Source organism: Quercus lobata, chromosome 5 (assembly GCF_001633185.2).
Source record: "Quercus lobata isolate SW786 chromosome 5, ValleyOak3.0 Primary Assembly, whole genome shotgun sequence".
NCBI lineage: Eukaryota > Viridiplantae > Streptophyta > Magnoliopsida > Fagales > Fagaceae > Quercus > Quercus lobata.
Genome location: NC_044908.1, coordinates 87,241,038 through 87,262,865, shown reverse-complemented (window position 1 = coordinate 87,262,865; position 21,828 = coordinate 87,241,038). Strand labels below are relative to the sequence as shown.

The following is a 21,828-nucleotide window of genomic DNA, read 5'->3' as shown; positions in this document are numbered from 1 at the left end:
TATGATTTAAGACTTCTCTCATGATTCATTTGTTTGTTGTGGTTTTGTCACAGATTGTCAAAGGGGGAGATTATTAGGGTCATATTGATGTAATTGGCTAATCCTTTGACAAAACGCACTTTATTTGTAATTGGATAGATCTAAAATGAGTTTAGAACTTCAAGAAACAAGTGTTTAAGTTGAGTATTGAAGTCATGCAAGTCTGACCAAGAAACAAGTGAAGAAGTGTTGTTCATTAAAACTCAACAGAAGTCTCAACAGAATCTTTTCTATCGAGATTTTATCAAGAATTACGAAATCAGAATTTCCAGATTTGATAACACTCCTATCCTTGAGTATTTGTGTAGGGTTTCTTTTCTCACAACCCTCTACATATATAAAGATTAGTTTAAGGGCCGTCACACTGGATGCAAAGGTTGTTACATGCATTGTGTGACTGGAGACATAAATTGCCCTAGTTCATTTTTCTTTCTATAGAGCTACTGCGTTTTTACACCAAGGGTTTTGTGACCAAGGAGCTTCCTGATCTTCATCGTTAATGAACTGAAGAAATGTAAGGTTGAATTTAATCAACTATTTTATTGGCTTTATTCCGTACCAAATTTGCTTGTATTTCAGCATTTAGTAATCCTGTATTTAGGTGGGTTTTGTTGTAAGGGTAGTGAGTAAGATAGAGTGTTGATTGCTCAAGAGTGTGCAAGAAAACAGAGACTTGCGGCTTGATCTCGCGGGTGGCTCGCTGTTGCAAGCCGCCAGACGCAGCACACGTGCCAAGCATGCCAAAAGGTGAACAGTCATGCTAGCTGGAGCATTACAGGAAAAAACAGGACAACTGGCCATATGGTTATATCGCGACTGGAACTCTCGACTCAGTCAAGTCGCGAGTCCAAGCCGCGAGTCACCCCTGTTTTGAAAAACCTGACGTTTCACATTCTTCTCTCACCTCAGTATAAATACTCCTTATATCCACAAATGAAAGAGAGTTTCCAGAGAGAATTTTGAGAGAGAAACCCTAAAGAAAAATAAGATTGTTTCACCTACAATCTATACATTAGAGTCTCCTCAAATTCCTCAACTCTCTTCCTCTCCATTGTCAAATCCTTGAGAGGCATTTTACTAAAACCTTGTTCTCACCATATTCATCACTGTGAGAGGGATTTTTGGTTTTCTGGGAAGCAGTTAGGAAGGAACCAATCTACATTGGTTGATACTACGGTCTAGTAGCGGAATCCGGGAAGTTAGAAAAGAAAAAGGTTCGGCGCAACCTCGTTGGAGCAAGAAGCTTGGAGGGCTTAGGTGCACTGGGTAGATTAGGCTTGGAGGGTTTATTGCTATCCATATATCCCAACTACATTTTCTAGTGGATTGTTTACCGCTTGGAGGGCGGCAGAGAGGTTTTACGCTGAGGGCTTCGGTTTCCTCTTGGATAACACATCGCATATTGTTTTTGTGTTTGCATCTTCCTTCCCTTTTATCTTTATATTTTATTATCTGCTGTGGGTTGTGATTTTAATTTGGCTTAGATTGTTTTTCCAATTCTATATTACAGCTTATGTTCATTTTCCACACACTAGTTGTTTGACATAAAACTTGGATTGTTTAATTTGTAAATTGGGGGTCTAAACGTTCAAGGGTGTTTATATACATATTTGAACTTTCAATTGGTATCAGAGCAGGTACACTTGTTGTGGTTTAAATACCTAAGTGTGATCCTTGTCCCCTTGTGTTTATTTGCCATGGATTGTGCTTTGTATGCCTCTTTGTATGATTTGGTTGGTGATGAATGTAACATGCCATGTGTTTGTGAAAATGCCTCTATGAGTGTTAATCCTCATAAGTGTGATGACATGTTATTTGAATCTATGGGTGTTGTTAACGAACTTTTGAAGAAAAATGCTAAGAAGTTTCAAAAGAATTTGAGCAAGTTATTTTGTGAAAATGATGATTTGATTGCCAAGCTCAATGAATCCAACAAATTGGTTGAGAAATATAAAAAACTTGCTGAAATTTCTCTTGAAAAGCTGAAAGAGTTTGAATGTTTGAATATGGACTTGGATGCTAAACTTGTTTTGTTTAACAAACTTGTTGATGATCTTAAATGTGAAAATGAATCTCTTAAGATATATGCCAAGTGTTTGATTGCTGAACCTATTGTTAAAAATGATGAAAATATTTGTTACAATCATATTATGGTACTTGATTTTGTGCCTAATGTGTGTTCTACCTTAAAGGACAAATCGGTGTACATTCCTCCACATAAAAGAAATCAAAAGGTAGAGAGAAAGACTGTTAAGTCAAAGCTTTCGTTTAGGCCTCAACCTAAGGTTTTGAATGGATCTAAGTTTGTTTCAACTTGCCACCATTGCGGTGTGGTTGGTTATATAAGACCTCAATGTCATAAGTTGAAGAGGGAACAAAACCATGTTGCTAGATCCCTTCCCAAAAAGCCTAGTGGACCTAAACACATTGTTTGTCACCATTGTGGTTCCTTTGGTCATCTAAGACCTCATTGCTCTAAGTTTCATGCTTTTAAAAGAATCAAAAGAAAAGAAAAACTTAAACTTTTTGGAAGTTGTGCTAAACAGAGTAAACTAGTTTTGAGTGAAAATAGCATCTTGTTAAAGAAAATGTTTAATGCTCTTAACTCCTTGACTATGTGCATCTCCGGTTCTCATTCTTCCAACCCTCATCTCACTTCTTTTGAGACACTCATTCCAAACAATCGTTCCGTTTGGATGAGGAAGGGTTCCTGTGGTTGAGCTTTTGCTCTTTTGGTTCTTGATCTAATTTTTTCGATCTTTGTAGGACCCTTCATGGATTAAATGTCATATCTTCATGCATTTTGTGCATCTTGCATTTATTTGTATGCATTGTTTTGTTTTTTATCTTACTTTTATATTTCAGTTTTGTGTGAGTAAAAAATCCAAAACCACATAAAAAGTGAAAAATTCAAAAAGTTTGATGTATATGTTTGAGCACATATCACATGTGAGTTTGGCCTTGTACCTTTGTACAAATGGCTTTGTGCATTTACGAGCTTAGCTTGTTATTTTTGCACTTATATCTTTGTGGGAAAAATCTTGACATCTTTGTGTGATTGTTATAAATCGATCTTTAAGCTTGTCATGAATGATTAGTTAATAGTCATGTTGGTTTTGATACTTGCGTAGACTTGTGCTTATATCTCTTCCTACTCTTTTATTTTTATTGCTTAAAGAGCTTAATAAATGTAAATCTCAAAATGAAAAGAGATAATGAGCTGTAAAAGCCGTCGCACATACTAGTATTCGATTAAGAAAAAGGGAAAGCGACTTATATGAAAATATATGATGCCTGAAAAGTCAAAGGCTTGTTCATCAAATTGAAATATCACAAATTTAAGGCATCGATCTCAAAAATGAGATGTATTGCTCAAAATGAGTTGTATTGATTCAAAATGATCAAATGATATGAATTGTGAGGAGCCAAATGAAAAGCTTCAATCTTATGTAATCATTTTCTTGTGGGAGGTCATATATGTTCATTTCTATAATTGAGATAGACTATTTGACTTAGTACTAGTTGTGTATGACTTGATTGAATTGATCATTGAAACTTCACTTTAGACTAAGGACTATTCCACATTTGATACACACACTACACACATGCCTAATGTTCAATAAATGTCTTATTCATTTGTTAGATTGTACTTGTCTAAATGTGATGTGTGTGTGCTCAATCTTATATGGATTAATCCAAAAAGATTTTTAATCATTTTATATGTTTTTGGAAGTGATTTTTATCAATCTTTGTGTTCATGTTTAGTGTTTACTTTGTTTTTAATTGTTTAAACAAGTTCTGTATTGAAAAAACAAGTGTCAGAGTTTTTCGCGGCTCAACTGGCGACTCGCCAGTCGCGAAACCCCAGTCGCGAGTTCGTCCAGAAGCTTTTGGCGACTCACTCCCGACTCACGAAACTTTTCGCGACTAAACCTCGCGACTTGCCAGTCGCGAAACGCCCAATCGCGAAATGCCCAGAAATCGCTTTTTAAAGGGCTTTTTGTGGGAAACCTGTTTTAAACCTCTCCCATCCTCTCTTAAACCCCTCTTTCACTATTTTTACATCAAAACCCAATCAATTTGAATGGTTTTTCATTCCATTAACATCTCTAAGGTAATTATAAACTCTTTTCATTAATTTTGATCCTTAGATTATGTTTTGGAGAGTTTTGTGCTCTTGGTTGGGATTTTTATCATAGGGGTTGGAAAAACTTAATTTTTGTCAAATTTCTTCATGGGATTAGTTTCTTTTGCTGATTTGCATTGGATGTTGGCCCCTTGTGGTAGAAAGAACATGTATTAAGGGTGGATTTCATGATGTTCATGCATTGTTTTACATTATTGTTCATAATGTGCATGCTAGGTGTTTGATAAAATGCCTCTTAGACATTTTCTCGCTTGTTTGGACTCCAATGAGTACCAAACTTTGGGGTTTCTCATGTTTCCTCATTAGGAACATGTTTGGTTCATTGGTTGTGTATTTAATATACCTTACCCCACATGTGCATTTTTCATGCATTGGTCATGCATTGCACTTAGCCACCTCTTGCACACACCCTTGCTACCTTTGTCATGCATTGGTCTTGACCTTGCTTCTTCATCCTAGCATGTCATGTCTACCTTATGCTCTGTAGCATTTTACATTGGCTTAGATTTGAGCTTCATTTTCTCATTCATCTCGCACTCCTCATGCATCATTAGCATTGTTCGTACCTTCATCTCTTGCCCTCATTTCTTCTTGACCATTTGTCTATTCTTGACAAAAAGGGGGAGAGTATACTCTAGAGAGTATACCGGAGTGTTTTTTCATTTCTATATGACTCTTGTGCACATCCTTAGGGGGAGAAATTCTATTTCTCATGCACATTTGTAGGGGGAGAGATATTCCATAGGAGAGATGCATATACCAAGGGGGAGAAGACATTGAGATAATAAGAAAACTTTGTTTTGTTTGTTTCTCTTTATGTTTGTTTTCTTGTATTGCATCATGTTTGTGTTTTGGACATGCATATATCCCTATGCTATTGTACTCCATTGAATGCATGTTCGGATGATCATTTGCTTTGCTATGTGATCATTGTAGTCAATTCTATATGACTGTTTTGGGGTTTGATCAAGTTGCTCACATGTTTCATATCATATTTATTTGATCGCAATTTACTTGTTACATTATACTTGTCCTTTTATTACTTGCTTTACCTTGAGGGTCTAATGTGTTTTGTGCAAGTGTTTCAGGTTACAAGTATATATGTTCCAAGTGCATCATAGCTTCTCATCACTTTGAAAGGGAGAAACTTTAAGCATTTTTAGTTTATATTGTTTAAGTTTTTATTCAATATAATGTGCTTTGTACCCATGTTGCTTATGTAAGCTTTTAGAGTTATGTTTTATGCATATTCTGTAGGCTTTATGATTTGTACCTTGCTTAATGCAGCCTTTTATGCTTTGTTTAAATCAGTACTTCTATCTAAATGTCTTGCATTTTGTTTTAAGTACTGTCACTCTTGTGCCCTTGTAGGATTGTTCCTAGATGCATATACTTAGTGTATTATGCATTGGTTGAGTGTTATACATACAAGTAACTTGCTTTGATCTTGTTAACTTGTTTTGATCTTGTTAACTTGTATGTTCAAGTGTTCATTCCAAGTGTGAATGAGCACTGTGATCACTACCTTGTGGTGATTACTTGGTTGATCAAGCCATATTTGATACTTCACTTCATCTTTGCTTGATCACCTTAAGCCTGTTTCATATGCATTTCATACTTTTCTGCATATAATGATCATGGTGTATTGTTGTGTTTCAGGAGTTTTATGTTCTTATGATTCATGTGCTTCACATCTTCTAGAGTTAGGTGTGAGTGAGTTTTGTTCAACTGTTCCCAACTCACACGTTAAGTCTAGAGTCTGTTTTAGGGTTTTGTCACGGAATAGCCAAAGGGGGAGATTGTAAGGTTGAATTTAATCAACCATTTTATTGGCTTTATTCCATGCCAAATTTGCTTGTATTTCAGCATTTAGTAACCCTGTATTTAGGTGAGTTTTGTTGTAAGGGTAGTGAGTGAGATAGAGTGTTGATTGCTCAAGAGTGTGCAAGAAAACAGAGACTCGCGGCTTGATCTCGCGGGTGGCTCGCTGCTGCAAGCCGCCAGACGCAGCACATGTGCCAAGCGTGACAGAAGGTGAACAGTCATGCTAGCTGGAGCATTACAGGACAAAACAGGACAACTGGCCATACGGTTATCTCGCGACTGGAACTCGCGACTCAGTCAAGTCACGAGTCCAAGCCGCGAGTCACCCCTGTTTTGAAAAACCTGACGTTTCACATTCTTCTCTCACCTCAGTATAAATACCCCTTATACCCACAAATGAAAGAGAGCTTCCAGAGGGAATTTTGAGAGAGAAATCCTAAAGAAAAACAAGATTGTTTCAACTACAATCTATACATTAGAGTCTCTTCAAATTCCTCAGCTCTCTTCCTCTCCATTGTCAAATCCTTGAGAGGCATTTTACCAAAACCTTGTTCTCACCATATTCATCACTGTGAGAGGGCTGTTTGGTTTTCTGGGAAGCAATTAGGAAGGAACCAATCTACATTGGTTGATACTACGGTCTAGTAGCGGAATCCGGGAAGCTAGAAAAGAAAAAGGTTCGGCGCAACCTCGTTGGAGCAAGAAGCTTGGAGGGCTTAGGTGCACTGGGTAGATTAGGCTTGGAGGGTTTATTGTTGTCCATGTATCTCAACTACATTTTCTAGTGGATTGTTTACCGCTTGGAAGGTGGCAGAGAGGTTTTAATCCGAGGGCTTCGGTTTCCTCTTGGATAACACATCGAGTGTTGTCTTTGTGTTTGCATCTTCCTTCCCTTTTATCTTTGCCTTTTGTTATCTGCTGTGGGTTGTGATTTTAATTTGGCTTAGATTGTTTTTCCGATTCTATATTACAGCTTATGTTCATTTTCCGCACACTAGTTGTTTGACATAAAGCTTGAATTGGTTAATTTGTAAATTGGAGGTCTAAACGTTCAAGAGTGTTTATACACATATTTGAACTTTCAAGAACTTTGCAGTCAACAATCCTTCTCAAGTTGGTGTGTTAGTCACATACTAGGATCTGTACATCATTAATTAGTCACATACTGGGATTCATGCATTAAACGGAGAGATTGCCGCTACAGTACAAGTCTAATTGGGTATTGGGGTAAGGATTCAACTGTAGGTTAGTATTAGGTATTGAGATTCCTTTTACTTGTAACCACTTGTTTTAATAATAGTGGATTCTCGGAAATGGTGACCTTAAATTCGTTTGATGAGGTTTTACCTCAATGGTTTTCCCCATTCGTAAACAAATCACCTGTATCAAATTTAATTTCCACTGCATTTAGTTTAGTTGATAATTTGTTTGTGCTACCACGCCATTGCGTGTTAAATTGAATTAATTAATTCACTTGGATAATTAGTTAATTGATTTGCCAAAGTTGTCAATACGTTTTTGCCATATCAATTTAAAAATCACTTATATGATGAACATTTTAAACTCCAGTGTCTACTTCACACAATTGTTGTGTGAGTCTTTTGGTTAAATATTGTAGAAAACAAAGTATATTTGTGATATGGGTATTGTTCAAACTTATTTGGACAAATGAGGAGAGAAGCAAATTTAGATAATACCATTGCTGAAATTCTGAAAAAAAAAAAAAAAAAAAATAGGAGAGAGAATCTGAGTGCTTTTCTGAGACCAACTTCATTTGTATCTTCATAATCCTCATCCTCAACATTTGCCTTACTGTGAATCCCATCATTGATTTGTAGAATTAATATTTTCAATTTTTTATTTTAAATAAAGTGTGATCCCATCACTGATAATTTAATAAATTTTTATATTTATTTTAAATACTTTATTTAATTTAAATCGGCAAATTTACATATGATTTTTGGCTTTGCAAAACCGTTAACTAAAAAAATTGGTACTTTAATGCTATAAGATTTTTACTGAGAAATATTTTCATCTTAGAAATCTTTTAGTTATGTGATTACGATAATAGTAAAAGTTGTTGCACGTGTGGCAATTAATTAGAATGTCTACTTGAAGAAACCATGGTTTACTTCCTAACTTTTATTCTATAAGTAAAAAAAAATTGGGTGGCACATGCTGCCCCTTTGAGAGAAAAAAATTAAGATTAAACTTCTATTTGAAGAAAAAGAAAACCTTGTATGTAAATTTACAGTAACTATTTTAATATATGAGTATTTATTTGCCACGATAGTTTTTTACAATCTATTTGCTAAAAACAATATCCATTCATTAAAAACTTCTAAGAGTGATAATGAATATTATCTTCTTCAGATAATAAGCAATTGAGTTTTGCTAAGACGTCACAATATATAAATTTTTGCAATGAATGATGTGAACATATACTACAATTGAAGGTCTTCATCAAATACTTGCAATTATCCACAATAAAGATTTTGTTATTCATACGTCATTTTTTTATTATATAACATTTTATGAGTCTAACCACGATATTTAGCTTACTTAGTTTTTAATAAACACCATTTTAAGTAAGAAGGGAAATAAAAAAAGAAGAGGATAACGAAGACATGTGTCATTGAAGTTTCAAATAGATAAAATTTTAAGTCTAGAATATTTAAACATAGGAAAATCAATGTTCTTTAGGTAACAAATAGAACATCATATATTACCATTCCAACTTTCCAAGTATGACTACCACATAAAAAGCAAAATACATAGAAAATGTTTTGGGATGATGTTTTGGTAAGCCAAAATATTTAAACCTAGAAAATGTTTTGTGCTTGAAAAAGTGAATTTTGGCTTACCAAATTTGACTATAAAAAATAAAAAATAAAAAAATAAAGCTCAAACCAAACTGCATACTTGAGGGAAAAAAACAAAAAGAAAAGAAGAAGAGAGCTCACCAATTCTCCTTATTTTAAGGCTTTTTAGGTAATAATATTAAATACTAAGTGTTATATTTACAATATTTGTACAATATTAAATACTAAGTGTTATATCTACAATATTTGTACAATACTTTTACAACAAATTTTGAACCCACTACTAAAATTGTTTTTCATCACCAATAATAGTCAATAATAATTTGCTACTTAAGAGATTTATTGTGAAAATGTTGTGGACAATTTTTTTTTTTTTTAATATTAAAAATTTTCTTTCTCACCTAAACTCACATTTTTGGCTTGTTTCAAAAAAAAAAAAAAAAAAAAAAAATTGAATAAACCAAAGGTCCTGTAGCTAGAGCCATTGGCTCTTTTTATATAGTTAGTAAAAATATCATGTCTATATAAGATTTTTCAAAAACCATAAGCTTAACTTAGTCATTATAGCTAGGTTGTTATTTAAGCCAATCACAAGTAAGTTAAAAGTCTACATACTCAAATTCTTTCATGATTTTTTTTGCATTATTGCTATGATAACAAGTTCTCAATGGTAAACAATAAATTGCTATCAACAATGGGCTTATGGAAAAATCAATAACGAATTATATATGAAAGATTACTCTATAATAAAAAAAAGTCTATAATTTCAATTTTTTAAACTACTTTTAGCTTAATAATTAGTGGGCCTTTCTTTTATGCATATTCTTTCTAAAGTATGAAACTGATGGCTGCATTCAACGCATAAAAGATCCCTATTCTGTGGGAACACCATGTCTGATTAGAATAAAAGAAGGATTGAAAATTAATAATAAAGAAAACTTTAGTGCTTATGACTGACTCTAAAAAGCAAGACGAGGTCTCTAAAGGTGCGTTTGGGAAGCGCGTTTGCGTTTACCAAACGCACGTTTTGCGTTTTCAACCTTTTCAGCCTTTTTTTTTTTTTTTTTTTTTTTTTTTTTTTTTTTTTTTTCATGCGTTTTGGCCAATTTTGTTATTGTTTAGCAACTTTTCAGCAGCAATATTTGACTTTTTCCGTGAACAGTGCATACCGTGCACTGTTTATGGAGCACAAATTACACTTTTTAACAACTTTTTCATTAAAAATGGGTCCCACGGTACTATTTACATATTTAAAAATTATTTTACTACAGTGTTTTTCAGTTTTCAGTTTCAGTTTTCAGTTTTCAGCTGTATCCAAACGGATCCTAAGACCATCTTCTCGAGTACTCGGTCCACCTGGTCTCGAGCTCTCACACGCCACAATAATATTATACGAGAAACCTAAAAGACAAAGCCAATTATTGAAAGAAAAAAATAAAGGGTAGATATATAGCTTGATCATATAACTCAATAATGGTGTTATATACCTTTATAAAGTAGGAAGAAAAGCAGCTTCCTCCTCTCAATTATTTTTGTATTCCTCAATTTGTCTCTTGCTCCCATGAGAAATCTCTCGATGCTCACACCGATTGTTTCCATCTTCTGCATATTCTTCCTTCTTTATCAAATCACACTAGTAGCTTCTTCCACCCCTCCTCGTGACGTCCCTGATGATGCTATTACCCTCGACTGTGGCAGTGCCAATGCAGACAAGCCGAAGGATATGTATAGGCGCAACTGGACTGGCGACTTTGAGTCCAAGTTCTTTCCCAAAGAAGAAAATAATCTCAAATCTAATACCTCTAGAGCCCCACTAGGACGCATCGTCACAAGACCCCCTTACTCCACTGCACGTATATCTTATTCTCAATTCACGTACGTATTTCCAGTCACCGTTGGCCCGAAATTCGTTCGGTTGCACTTTAACTCAGTCATTTACCCAGGTTTTGAAGGGTCTAAGGCCTTATTCACTGTCATAGCAGGTTCGTTCACCTTACTTAGAAACTTCACTGCTTTCATTCCTGATTATTCTTTGCAGGAAAAAACTTTCTTCAAAGAGTTCTGCATCAATGTCGGGAAGGATACAAAATTGAACTTAACTTTTATCCCTTTTTCAACTCCTTTCTATGCTTTCATTAATGGAATTGAGATCGTGCCCATGCCTGAAGACCTGTACTACAAGCCAGAAGGTAAAAGTGAGGAAGGCATTCCGTATCCCAGCGGAAATCGTTCCATAAACGATGACATGTCACTCGAGATGGTTTATCGACTAAACGTGGCTGGTAATTTGATATCACCAACGGATGATACTGGCTTCTTTAGAGAATGGTACTCGGATAATAATTATTTCAGGAGTACTGGAACCCTAATACTACACAAGCCAGTTCTGATACTCGACTACGTAAAGATACCAAATTACACTGCACCAGATGATGTCTATCGGTCTGCAAGGACAATGGGTTTAAACCGCACCAAGAACAGGCTTTCCAATTTGACGTGGGGATTACCAGTTGACATGGGATTTTATTACCTGGTGAGGCTTCATTTCTGTGAAATAGACCCCAATATGGGTGACGTTGATCAAAGGCGATTCATCATATTTATAGACTATCTTTTGGCCGACATGGATGCTGATGTAATATTTTGGACTCACAAAATCGGTACGCCTGTTTACAAAGACTATGTAGTAATGATCCAAAAGAAGGGAGTTGAGGACAACAGCTATATTCTCTCGATTGATCTACACGGCGAACCCATTTTAAACGGTCTGGAAGTGTTAAAACTGAGCAATACTGACGGCAATCTTGCTAAACACGGTGCAGAAATTTGGATCGATAATCTACCACCACATGATCCTCATCAACCAATAGCCATGATGTCCAAGACAAAGAAATTCATTGCCATTGGAATTGGTACCGGTTTCTTGGTCCTACTCTTTCTTATGGGTTGCATGGTATTTTGGAAAGTAAAGATGTCGAAACGCTACGTTTCTTACTACCCACCATCAAGGTGCTGGTGCTTGTGCTGGCTGAGGCTCAACCCATACAAAGGAAAGCAAACAGGGAAAAAGACATCCTCACTGAGGAAAGAACAGTGCCATCACTTTTCACTTGCCGACATCAAAATTGCAACCAACAACTTCCATGAAGATTTAATTATAGGAAAAGGTGGCTTTGGCAACGTATATAAGGGTCAAATTGATGATGAGGAAACCATGACCGTGGCAATCAAGCGTTTGAACCCTGGGTCGCGACAAGGTGCCCACGAGTTCCAAACTGAGATTGAGATGCTCTCTCAGCTCCGATATGTTCACCTAGTCTCTCTTATCGGATACTGCAACGAGAAGGGTGAGATGATCCTTGTCTATGATTACATGGCTAATGGAACTCTCCGTGAACACCTTTATGACACAAACAATGACGCACTCCCATGGAAAAAGCGGCTCGACATATGCATTGGAGCGGCACGTGGATTAGACTACCTTCATAGAGGTGTGAAGCATACTATTATCCATCGAGACGTGAAGACCACCAACATTCTATTGGACGACAAATGGGCTGCCAAGGTTTCAGATTTTGGATTGTCTAAAATGGATCAAAATAATACTGCAGTTAGTACCATGGTTAAAGGTACCTGGGGCTATTTGGATCCGGAATACGCACGTTGTCAAAAGCTTTCAGACAAGTCTGATGTGTACTCATTTGGTGTAGTGTTGTTGGAGGTATTATGTGCCCGAAAGGCACTAAATCAAAAACTAGAGGAAGAAGAATGGAACCTGGCCCATTGGGCTCGAAAGTGCATTGAGAGAGGGACAATCAATGAAATCATTGATCCATATTTGAAGGGGAAGATAGCTCCAGTGTGTTTCAAAGTGTTCATGCAGATTGCAGAGAGTTGCACGCGTGATCAAGGCATCCAACGGCCCACAATGGGTGATGTGGTGGAAAAGCTCAAGTTGGCATTGGATCTGCAAGAGAATGCGGACGCTGAGAAAGAGAGTATCAATCCTAGTGGTGAGCATATTTACTTGGATACATTATCATTTTGTATTGATGTTACGAATGGTCTTTGGGCTACTAATGTTCACAAGGAACACGGGATGACATCGGATAGCACAGGGATTGGGACTGGGTTAACATGTTCAAGTTTTGAGATGGATGGTATCACATCTCACAAGACATTTTCATAAACTCCACTAAAGTTTAGGAAATGGGTTTTTGTCTTTTCTTTTATTTACTTTTAGATTCATAAATAAAGTTCTCAATCTAGGTTGTACTATTAAGCAGATTAATTATTATAATTATGTTGTTATGAAGTCTTGTGAAAATATAAGGTGATGTCAAGATCTTGCCAACTAGAAATTATAGTGACGAGATCTTGCCAACTAGGCCCTCGATTCCCAAAATGGCTTCAAACTCAGAAAAATTTATCTTGGCTTGATATTTCTAATTCTAAAATTTCAGATACTCTTTCCAATTCAAGTTGGATCTTTTCAAGTCAATTTTTGTTTATGAATTTATCTCACAACCAAATCAGTTGTCATGCTCCAAATTTGTCAATGGATTTCTCCTTTTTTCCTTGTGATAAACTTGAGTTCCAATAAACTAGAAGGTGAAATACCAAGATTTTTATTTAAAGCTGCACATTTGGATCTTTCCAAGAATTTTTTTTCAAAGCAAGTCCGATCCCTATGTACAACCACTAATAGAAACTTTAACTTTCTAGATCTTTCCAATGACCAATTATCAGGAGAGTTGCCTAACTGTTGGATGCATTTTGAAGGATTGAAAATTCTTAATTTGGCAAACAATCAATTTCATGGGAAAATCCCAAGCTCAGTGGGCTCTTTACTTGGGATTGAAACATTGGATTTAAGCAACAATAATTTCAGTGGGAAACTTCCTTTGTCATTGAAGAATTGCACAAAGTTGGGATCTATTAGTCTTCAATATAGTAACTTGTTGGGAGAGATACCAATGTGGTTAGGGAGCAATTATCCAAATTTAATTGTCCTTTTACTTCAATCTAATCACTTTTTTGGAAGTATTCCTTCACATCTATGCCATTTAACACATCTTCAAGTTTTAGACCTTGCCTTAAACCAAATCTCAGGAAGTATATATATCAATATGCCTAAAAAATATCACTGCTTTGACTTTGAAAGGGACTCCATATTCAACCATCAACCACTTTTATCAAAACCACGTCACCCCAAATAGTTACATTTTTAGTAGCTATGATGATCATGCAATTTGGATGTGGAAAGGAAAAGAGTATGAGTACAAAAGTATTCTTGGATTATTAAAATTCGAGCAATAAATTAAACGGGAAAATTCCTAGAGAAATATTGGAACTTAATGGATTGATTTCTTTGAATCTCTCAAGAAATCTTTTAACTGGAAGAATCCCTTCAGAGATTGGTTTGTTAGAGTCATTAAATTCCCTGGATCTATCGAAGAACCAGTTGTGTGGTGGAATTCCTTCAAGCATTTCTCGAATTAATTCTCTAAGTTTCTTGAACTTGTTGAACGATAACCTGCCAGGCGCAATTCCAACTGGTCCTCAACTCAATACCTTCAGTGCCACTTCATATGAAGTGAGCCCAAATCTTTGTGGATTTCCACTTCCAAACAAATGTTTAGGAGAAGAAATGACTTAGAACTCAGTTGAGAATAGAGGTAGTGAACATGCTGGCATTCAAGAGGAGGAAGATGGGTTTATAACAATGGGGTTTTATGTTAGTATGGCCCTCGGAGTTGTTGTTGGCTTTTGGGGAGTTTTTGGCACAATACTACTAAAAAGGTCATGGCGATTCTCCTATTTCAAGTTCTTAAACATTGTCAAAGATAAGATGTATGTGACAGGAGTAGTGAATATGGTTAAATTACAGAGGCGGCTTCAAACATAATTGGTAATACTAATTGTTTATCTACTATGTTAATTATCATTATCATGAATATCATTCTAATTCTAAATACTATTATTATTTTTCTGTTTTATTCTTTCTTCATTCATCATTTTTTTTCATGACCAGAAAATTAGTATTAATACTATCATTATTAGTCCTAGCTTTATGAACATGTCTCTGTCCTTCGTGAACTCTGCTTTATCAAAACACGTCATAGACCCTCTACTTCCCAGCCCTTCAGTTAAGTTACAAACTTTCAATCCTTTTACACAACTACTAATAAATTACACCATGTTATTAAATATAGTTTCTAGTTATCAAAATCAAAATTCTCCAAAGCACTATTAAGATGCGTTACGTCTTAAGTGTCTTAGTCTCTTAGGTAATTATATATGTTGCATGCACCAAAAATATTGATTCCAGTATCAACTTGTGTTGGTTATTATGGCCATAGGAGACGAGGATGTTAGTGATTTTTTTTTTTTTTTTTTGGATGGATAAAGTTGAAGCAAAAATTATTATTCTGCAGCTGATTCCAGCATGAAATTATTGACAGATTTTCAACACTCATGGTAACAAGTTTTCTGTTAGGTCCGAAATTCAGACATCACAACTGCTGAGTCACAAGGAAGGAAATAGGGATGACATACACAGCAACGGATTGGATCAGTTTGAATTTAAATGCAGCAGCAGATGAGGATAAATAAAAGATCAGATTGTATTATCTTTCAATTGAATTTAAATGTAACTGATGGGAGTTGGTTCCTATCTTTTAGGATAGATTATTTCAGTCTTATTTATGTACTCCATATTGAATGGAATTAAAAACAAAAACTCTCTCTCTCTCTCTCTCTCATGTTCAGGAGGTTATAGTCACCTTGAATCTATTCAGTTTCTCAAGTACAACTGGGTTCATTAAATTTTCAATAAATTATAAGTTTACATTTTGGCAGTGTAAAAGGGGTTTGAAGTTGTAGTGAATAGTGTGAAACAGGTGGGAGTTGAATTTTTTTGGAATAGACTCAAAAAACAAAAACAACTAAGATGACATCATATTCCCAAAGTTGAAATCTCTCGCGTTTTGGGGTTTTAAAAAGTGGGAAGAATCGATTTGGATTGGAGAAGAAGAAGAAGAAGAAGAAGATAACGGTTTTGTTACTAATACTATAATAATAATGCCACGTCTTCATTCTTTGACAATTGAAATCTGTCCAAAGTTAAAGTCATTGCCAGGTACTACTCCATTGAAGGAATTGTTGATCTACTACTGTCCACTTCTCCATGAACGTTGCAAAAAAGGGACCGGAGAGGACTGGCCAAAGATTTCTCACATCCCAAACATGAAAATTGATTACAAATATGTGCAAAGAGACAATTAATATCCAATTTGATTCAGACTGACATTCAACAGTAACTCTCCTTCCTTGTTTGTCTTCTTTTATTTTATTTTTTTCAAATATATCAACTCCCAGTTTGATTATTAGATTGAGTAAATAGATGGAAGTTTAGTGACCTCCAACTCTTATCCAATTTTGTTTTTGATAATTTGATATGTATAACAACAGGGGAGAGGTGTTTTGAACATTGGTTCTCCTATTAAAGGAGAGCAGGTTATTCCACTTAGCTACAAAGCTTTTGGCCTCATCCAGTTAATTCTAAGTTCTATTTTGTACTTCCATTCCACTAATTATGCATATCAATCCATTTCCACTGAGCAGGTTATGCTATTCTTTTGGGCCTGTAGTTGGAGGATGACGAGAGATGAACCATCTAAATCACCAAATTCTTCAGGTCTGTGTTTTTTACGTATTCCAAATCTTCTTATTGTAATTGATAATACAGTGTGTTTTCTCACATATTAACGAACACTGAATATCCCAGTTTTGTTCAGTAAAATAATCCTGCCAATTGAACTTCATTCTTTGTATTCTTGAATCTGAAAGAATAAAAGGTTTGAAATTGGAATTTATTTCCTCTTACTTTATTTTCTATTTTTACTGTTGATTAATGAAGTATATATGAAATTAATTACAGAGATTGTTTCATAGTATAATCTGCTCGTTGAAAAATCATGATGTTTATTGGAGGATCCTCATTATTTGCATTTCATTGTTCTTTAATGACTTACCTAGAGTCGCATCCTTAATCCACAAAAAATATTCATATTCATACATCACCTAGCAACTGCAGCTCTTGTACATCCTTTTTGGAAATCTTCATATTGATTCTTAATGAATTTGGCATAAGATAGAAGTGACAAAGTAACTTTGACATAATTGAGAGCCTCAACCCCAAAAGAAATGGTGATTTTCCCACTACAAGCCATCCTACTATTGAGCAGCAAGCAGATTGTTTGAACCTAGTCCAAAGGGTTGGGAAAAGATGTGTTGTCCAAAAATGAAGCAGAAAGTCAGAAACCTTGTTGGCTATCAATGGTACTGTAATTTTGTTCTTTAATATTTAAATATTTCAGTTGTAACCTCTTCCACTGTTTTCTTTGGTCTTGTTTACTTATATGTGAACAATTGTCAGGAATCCTTAAAGGATCATCATTGGTCAATCCAGTGTGCTGAGTGGAGCACAGCCATCTGGTAGCTAAGAACATAGGTCAATTACTATTCTCATTAATGGTCTTATTTCTTTCCAATTAATGGTCTTATATCTTTCCAACACATTTCTCTTCCATTAATTCTTCTTAATCAAAACAGCCAATTTATAAAGAGAACTTAAATCAGCCTCACCGAAATCTTGTAGCTGAAATAATTTCGTGCAGGATTCAAGGCAATGTATTCTAATTGTGATGTGGATTGTTGCTTGATTCCTGAGTCACCCTTTTACCTGAAGGAGTTGTTGGAGAATTTGGAAATAAGCTAATCCAGGACAAGATTCTGCTGCTATCTAAAAAATTTAAGATATAGATACGAGGATGTATTGCCTTGCTTAGGTGTTGAATTTGTTGTTTCCATGCCTGACAAGTGTGCACAGATCACCATTGAAAGTTAGTATACAAAGAACTGAGTATTTGTGTAGCAACTAATTCTAACTTTATGCCTTGGCTATAATTTCCTTTGTTTTGCTTTCAGCTATGGTACGACCTATAAAGTAATTGAAAAACTGCTTAAGGCACCCCATTTTAGTTGGACTAGAATATTAAATCTAGTAGCCTACAACGTGGTGAATTGGTTGTCACTAGCTTCCATTTGGCAACATTTCAAAATTGTCAGTCATTATACAACATGCAAATGTAAGAACCATTGATTTCATTGTAGGAAAATTATGAGGGGGTAAATGATTCCCCCCCCCCCCCCGGGAAGAAATTCTAATCATAAAGATGAAAAGTTCTTCCAAGTAATCACTAATCACAAGGTCAGCAATTATCAATGTATGAATTTCTAGCTTTAGTTTTTGGTGTTTAGTATACTATCTACTTTGCTAATTATCAATGTTTTATGTTGTGGATTTAGGAGGTTGAATATGGAAGCATATAGATTTCTTGTCCTGGTGATTGAATAGTTTTGTGCCTTGGTAGAGGGGGAAGAGTGGGATGACCCCTGTTTCTTACCATTGGTTTGATTGTTACACAATTTTGGAATGAAATTTTGAATTTGAACATACCTGAAGTTGAAATCAATAGGTGAAGAAAAAGAGATTAAGGCATTGAATTCGTATTACATTGGTTCAATCTGGGCTCTTCAATTCTAATTCACCTACAGGTACTTTTATGTTCTTTTTCTTCTTGTGATGCTGTTACATTTGCTTTATAATCCAAGGTCAGTAACTTCTATCTCCAGCCTTCATGGGCCCAGGAATATTTTGAATTCATTCAAGAACATCATGCACAAATGTTCCATCCTCATTCGGCCTCATCCAATCTAAACATAAACTGAATTATTGACCTTGTATATAGAACTCTATGCTCAGTTCATGGATGCAACAAAAACTGATAGATGATGCTCCATTCAACATGATGAATGTAGCATGTCATGGATGTCAAGCACTTATGCATGAACAAGAAACTGAGCAATTGCCTTTATGTGTATCTGTAAATTATTCTTTCCAAATTTTTATATTGAATGTGAATGACGTTTATCTCCATCCAAGCAGATGCTTGTGTTTGCGGCAAAATCCCCTCGTTTAGTAACAACAAATAATTTTCTGAAACTGACTCAAATTTCCTACCATTGAAAAACCCAATTCCTCAATTAATTTTTTTTTTTTAATTTATAAAAAAGTCAATAAGCAAAGCACCCATTTTTACGCACTCTAGGATTGAAATACTAAAAAAAGAAATACAATTTAACTGAAACGAACTCAAATTGCTACCATTGAAAAACCCAATTCCCCAATTGAAAAAAGCAGAGGAATTTCTTTGTATCTGGACACGTTGCCAATAAGCAAACGACACTGGAAGATAGCGTAAGGACACGTTGCCGGTGACCATTGACAAGCAAGAGATAAGGCTGAGAGCCGAAATCTGGAGGAACTGGAGGCAAGAGCACAAAGTCTACAATGGAGCAAGCTTGAACCAGTTGATGGCAATTAGAAATGGCAAAATGGGTCAGACCCATTTGACCCAACCTGTTTGACCCGTAACCCGTTTGACCCGTAACCCGATTAACCCGTTTAAAAATGACCCATTTTGAGAGATTGAAAATTCTTAATTTGGCAAACAATCATTTTCAAGGGAAAATCCCAAGCTTGGTGGGCTCTTTACTTGGGATTGAAACATTGGATTTAAGCAACAATAGTTTCAGTGGAGAGCTTCCTCCATAATTGAAGAATTGCACAAAGTTGAAATTTATTAATCTTCAAGATAATAACTTGTCGGGAGAGATACCAATGTGGCGTGGGAGCAACCATCCAAATTTAATTGTACTTTTTCTTCAATCTAATCGCTTCTTTGGACGCATTCCTTCACATCTATGCCTTCTAACCCAACTTCAAATTTTGAACCTTGCTGTAAACCAAATCTCAAGAAGTATACCAACATGCCTCAATAATATTATTGCTTTGACTCACAAATGGACTCCAAATTCAACCATCACCATTCATATCAAGATTATGTCACGCCAAATGGTTTTGTGGCTGGTAGCTATGATGATCGTGCAATTTGGATGTGGAAAGGAAGAGAGCGTGAGTACCAAAGTATTCTTGCACTAGTAAAAAGCATTGATCTTTCGAGCAACAAATTAGTTGGGACTATTCCTAGAGAAATTTTGAAACTTGATGGATTGATTTCTTTAAATCTCTCAAGAAACCTTTTAACAGGATGAATTCCATTGGAGATTGGTTTTTTGCAGTCATTAGACTCCCTAGATCTATTTAAGAACCAGTTGTGCGATGAAATTCCTTCAAGCATTTCTCTTATTAATTTTCTAAATGTTTTGGACATGTTGAACAATAACTTGTTAGGCAGAATTCCAATAAGCCCTCAACTCAGTACCTTTAAGGCCACTGCATATGAGGGGAATCCAAATATTTGTGGATTCCTACTTCCAAAGAAATGTTTTTGTTAGGACATATGTGATTCAATGTTAGGAATATATGTTACTATTTTTATGTAATTGGCTAATCCTTTGACAAAACATACTTTACTTGTAATTGGGTAGATCTAGGATGTGTTTAATACTTCAAGGAACAAGGTTTCAAGTTCAAGTGTTAAAGCCATGCAAGTCTGTCCAAGAATCAAGTGAGAAAGTGCTGGATTTTAAAACTCGACAGCAAGCATCTATCGAGATTTAAAAGCTTTTGAAACCCGTGACTTGACAGCTAGCTCGATAGATGGCTATCTATCAAGGTTAATGAAATTCAATTTTTCATCCAATCCGTGAACATGTATTTAGGTTTTCTTTTCTCACAACCCTAAACATATATAAGAATTATTTTAAGGGTCGTCAAAGGTTACACAGTTGCACAAATGTGAAGCAAAGTCTTGTTCATGTAAGTTGTGATTAGAGACAAAATTTGCCCTAGTTCATCTTTCTCTTGAAGAAGCTGCCATGTTTATACACCGTAGGGTTTTGTGACCAAGGAGCTTAGTGACCTTCATCGTGTGATGAATTGAAGAACTTTGCAGCCAACATCTTTCTCAAGTTGGTGATTAAGTCACATACTAGGATCTGTGCATCTATTGGTTAATCACGTACTAGGAGCTGTGCATTGAAAGGAGAGACTGTCACTACAGAACAAGTCCAATTGGGTACTGGAGTAGGGTTCAACTATAGGTTGATATAAGGTACTGGGATTCCTTTACTTGTAACCGCTTGTTTTGATAATAGTGGATTCTCGAGAGTGGTGACCTTAAAATCACTCGGTGGGGTTTTTGCCATGTAGGTTTTCTCCATTCGAAAACAAATCACCGTGTCAATTTAATTTTTGTTGCATTTAGTTTAATTGGTGATTTGTTTGTGTTGCCACACATATTGTTTGTTAATCTAATTAATTAATCAACTTGGCTAATTAATTGGTTAATCTATCACAAGGGATCAATACATTCTTGGCCTATCAATTTTGGAGAAGAAATAACTCAAAACTCAACTATGAACAGTGGACATGCAAGCATGCAAGATGAGGAAGATGGGTTTATAACCCTAGGGTTTTATGTTTGTGTAGCCCTCAGACTTGTCATTGGTTTTTGTGTGTGTGTGTGTGTGTGTGTGTGGGGGGGGGGGGGGGGGGGGTGGTTGGCACATTACTACTAAACAGGCCATGGCAAATCTCCTATTTCAAGTACCTGAACTATGTCAAAGAAAGGCGTGTGTGACTGGTGCAGTGAATATGGTTAAATTACAAAGGTAGCTTCAAATATAATTGGTAATAATTGTTTCTCTACCATCCTAATCATTGTTATTACCATCCACGTCATTCCAATAATTATTATTGTTGTTGTTATTTATTTTCCTCTTTTTCATTCATCGTTTTTTTTCCAAAATGACTAAATTAGTATTATTATCATCATTATTAGTCCCAACTTTATGAACATGTCTCTGTTTTTGTTCTTCATTGATTCAACATGTCTTAGTGAACTCTGCTTTATGAAAACACGTGTCTTAAACCCTCTACTTTCCATTAGTTACGTAACTGTCCTT

The 21,828-nt window shown here is 35.5% G+C and overlaps 1 protein-coding gene and 1 long non-coding RNA gene across 2 annotated transcripts; both read left to right on the top strand.

Annotated features, from left to right (window-relative positions):
• The first annotated feature begins 10,388 nt into the window (after positions 1-10,388).
• On the top strand, positions 10,389-13,313 carry LOC115988455 (receptor-like protein kinase FERONIA). The gene has a single exon (XM_031112029.1). It carries the CDS (start codon positions 10,394-10,396, stop codon positions 13,019-13,021), a length of 2,628 nt encoding a protein of 875 aa, XP_030967889.1. The 5' UTR covers positions 10,389-10,393; the 3' UTR covers positions 13,022-13,313.
• A 4,853-nt stretch (positions 13,314-18,166) lies between these two features.
• LOC115988460 lies at positions 18,167-18,757 on the top strand. The gene is made up of 2 exons (XR_004091524.1): positions 18,167-18,453; positions 18,532-18,757. It is a non-coding gene; the product is annotated as an uncharacterized LOC115988460 (long non-coding RNA).
• Positions 18,758-21,828: the final 3,071 nt, after the last annotated feature.

Bases quoted from the DNA above. Each gene is read 5' to 3' on its own strand.
- LOC115988455 (XM_031112029.1), top strand. From the start codon at position 10,394: ATGAGAAATCTCTCGATGCTCACACCGATTGTTTCCATCTTCTGCATA.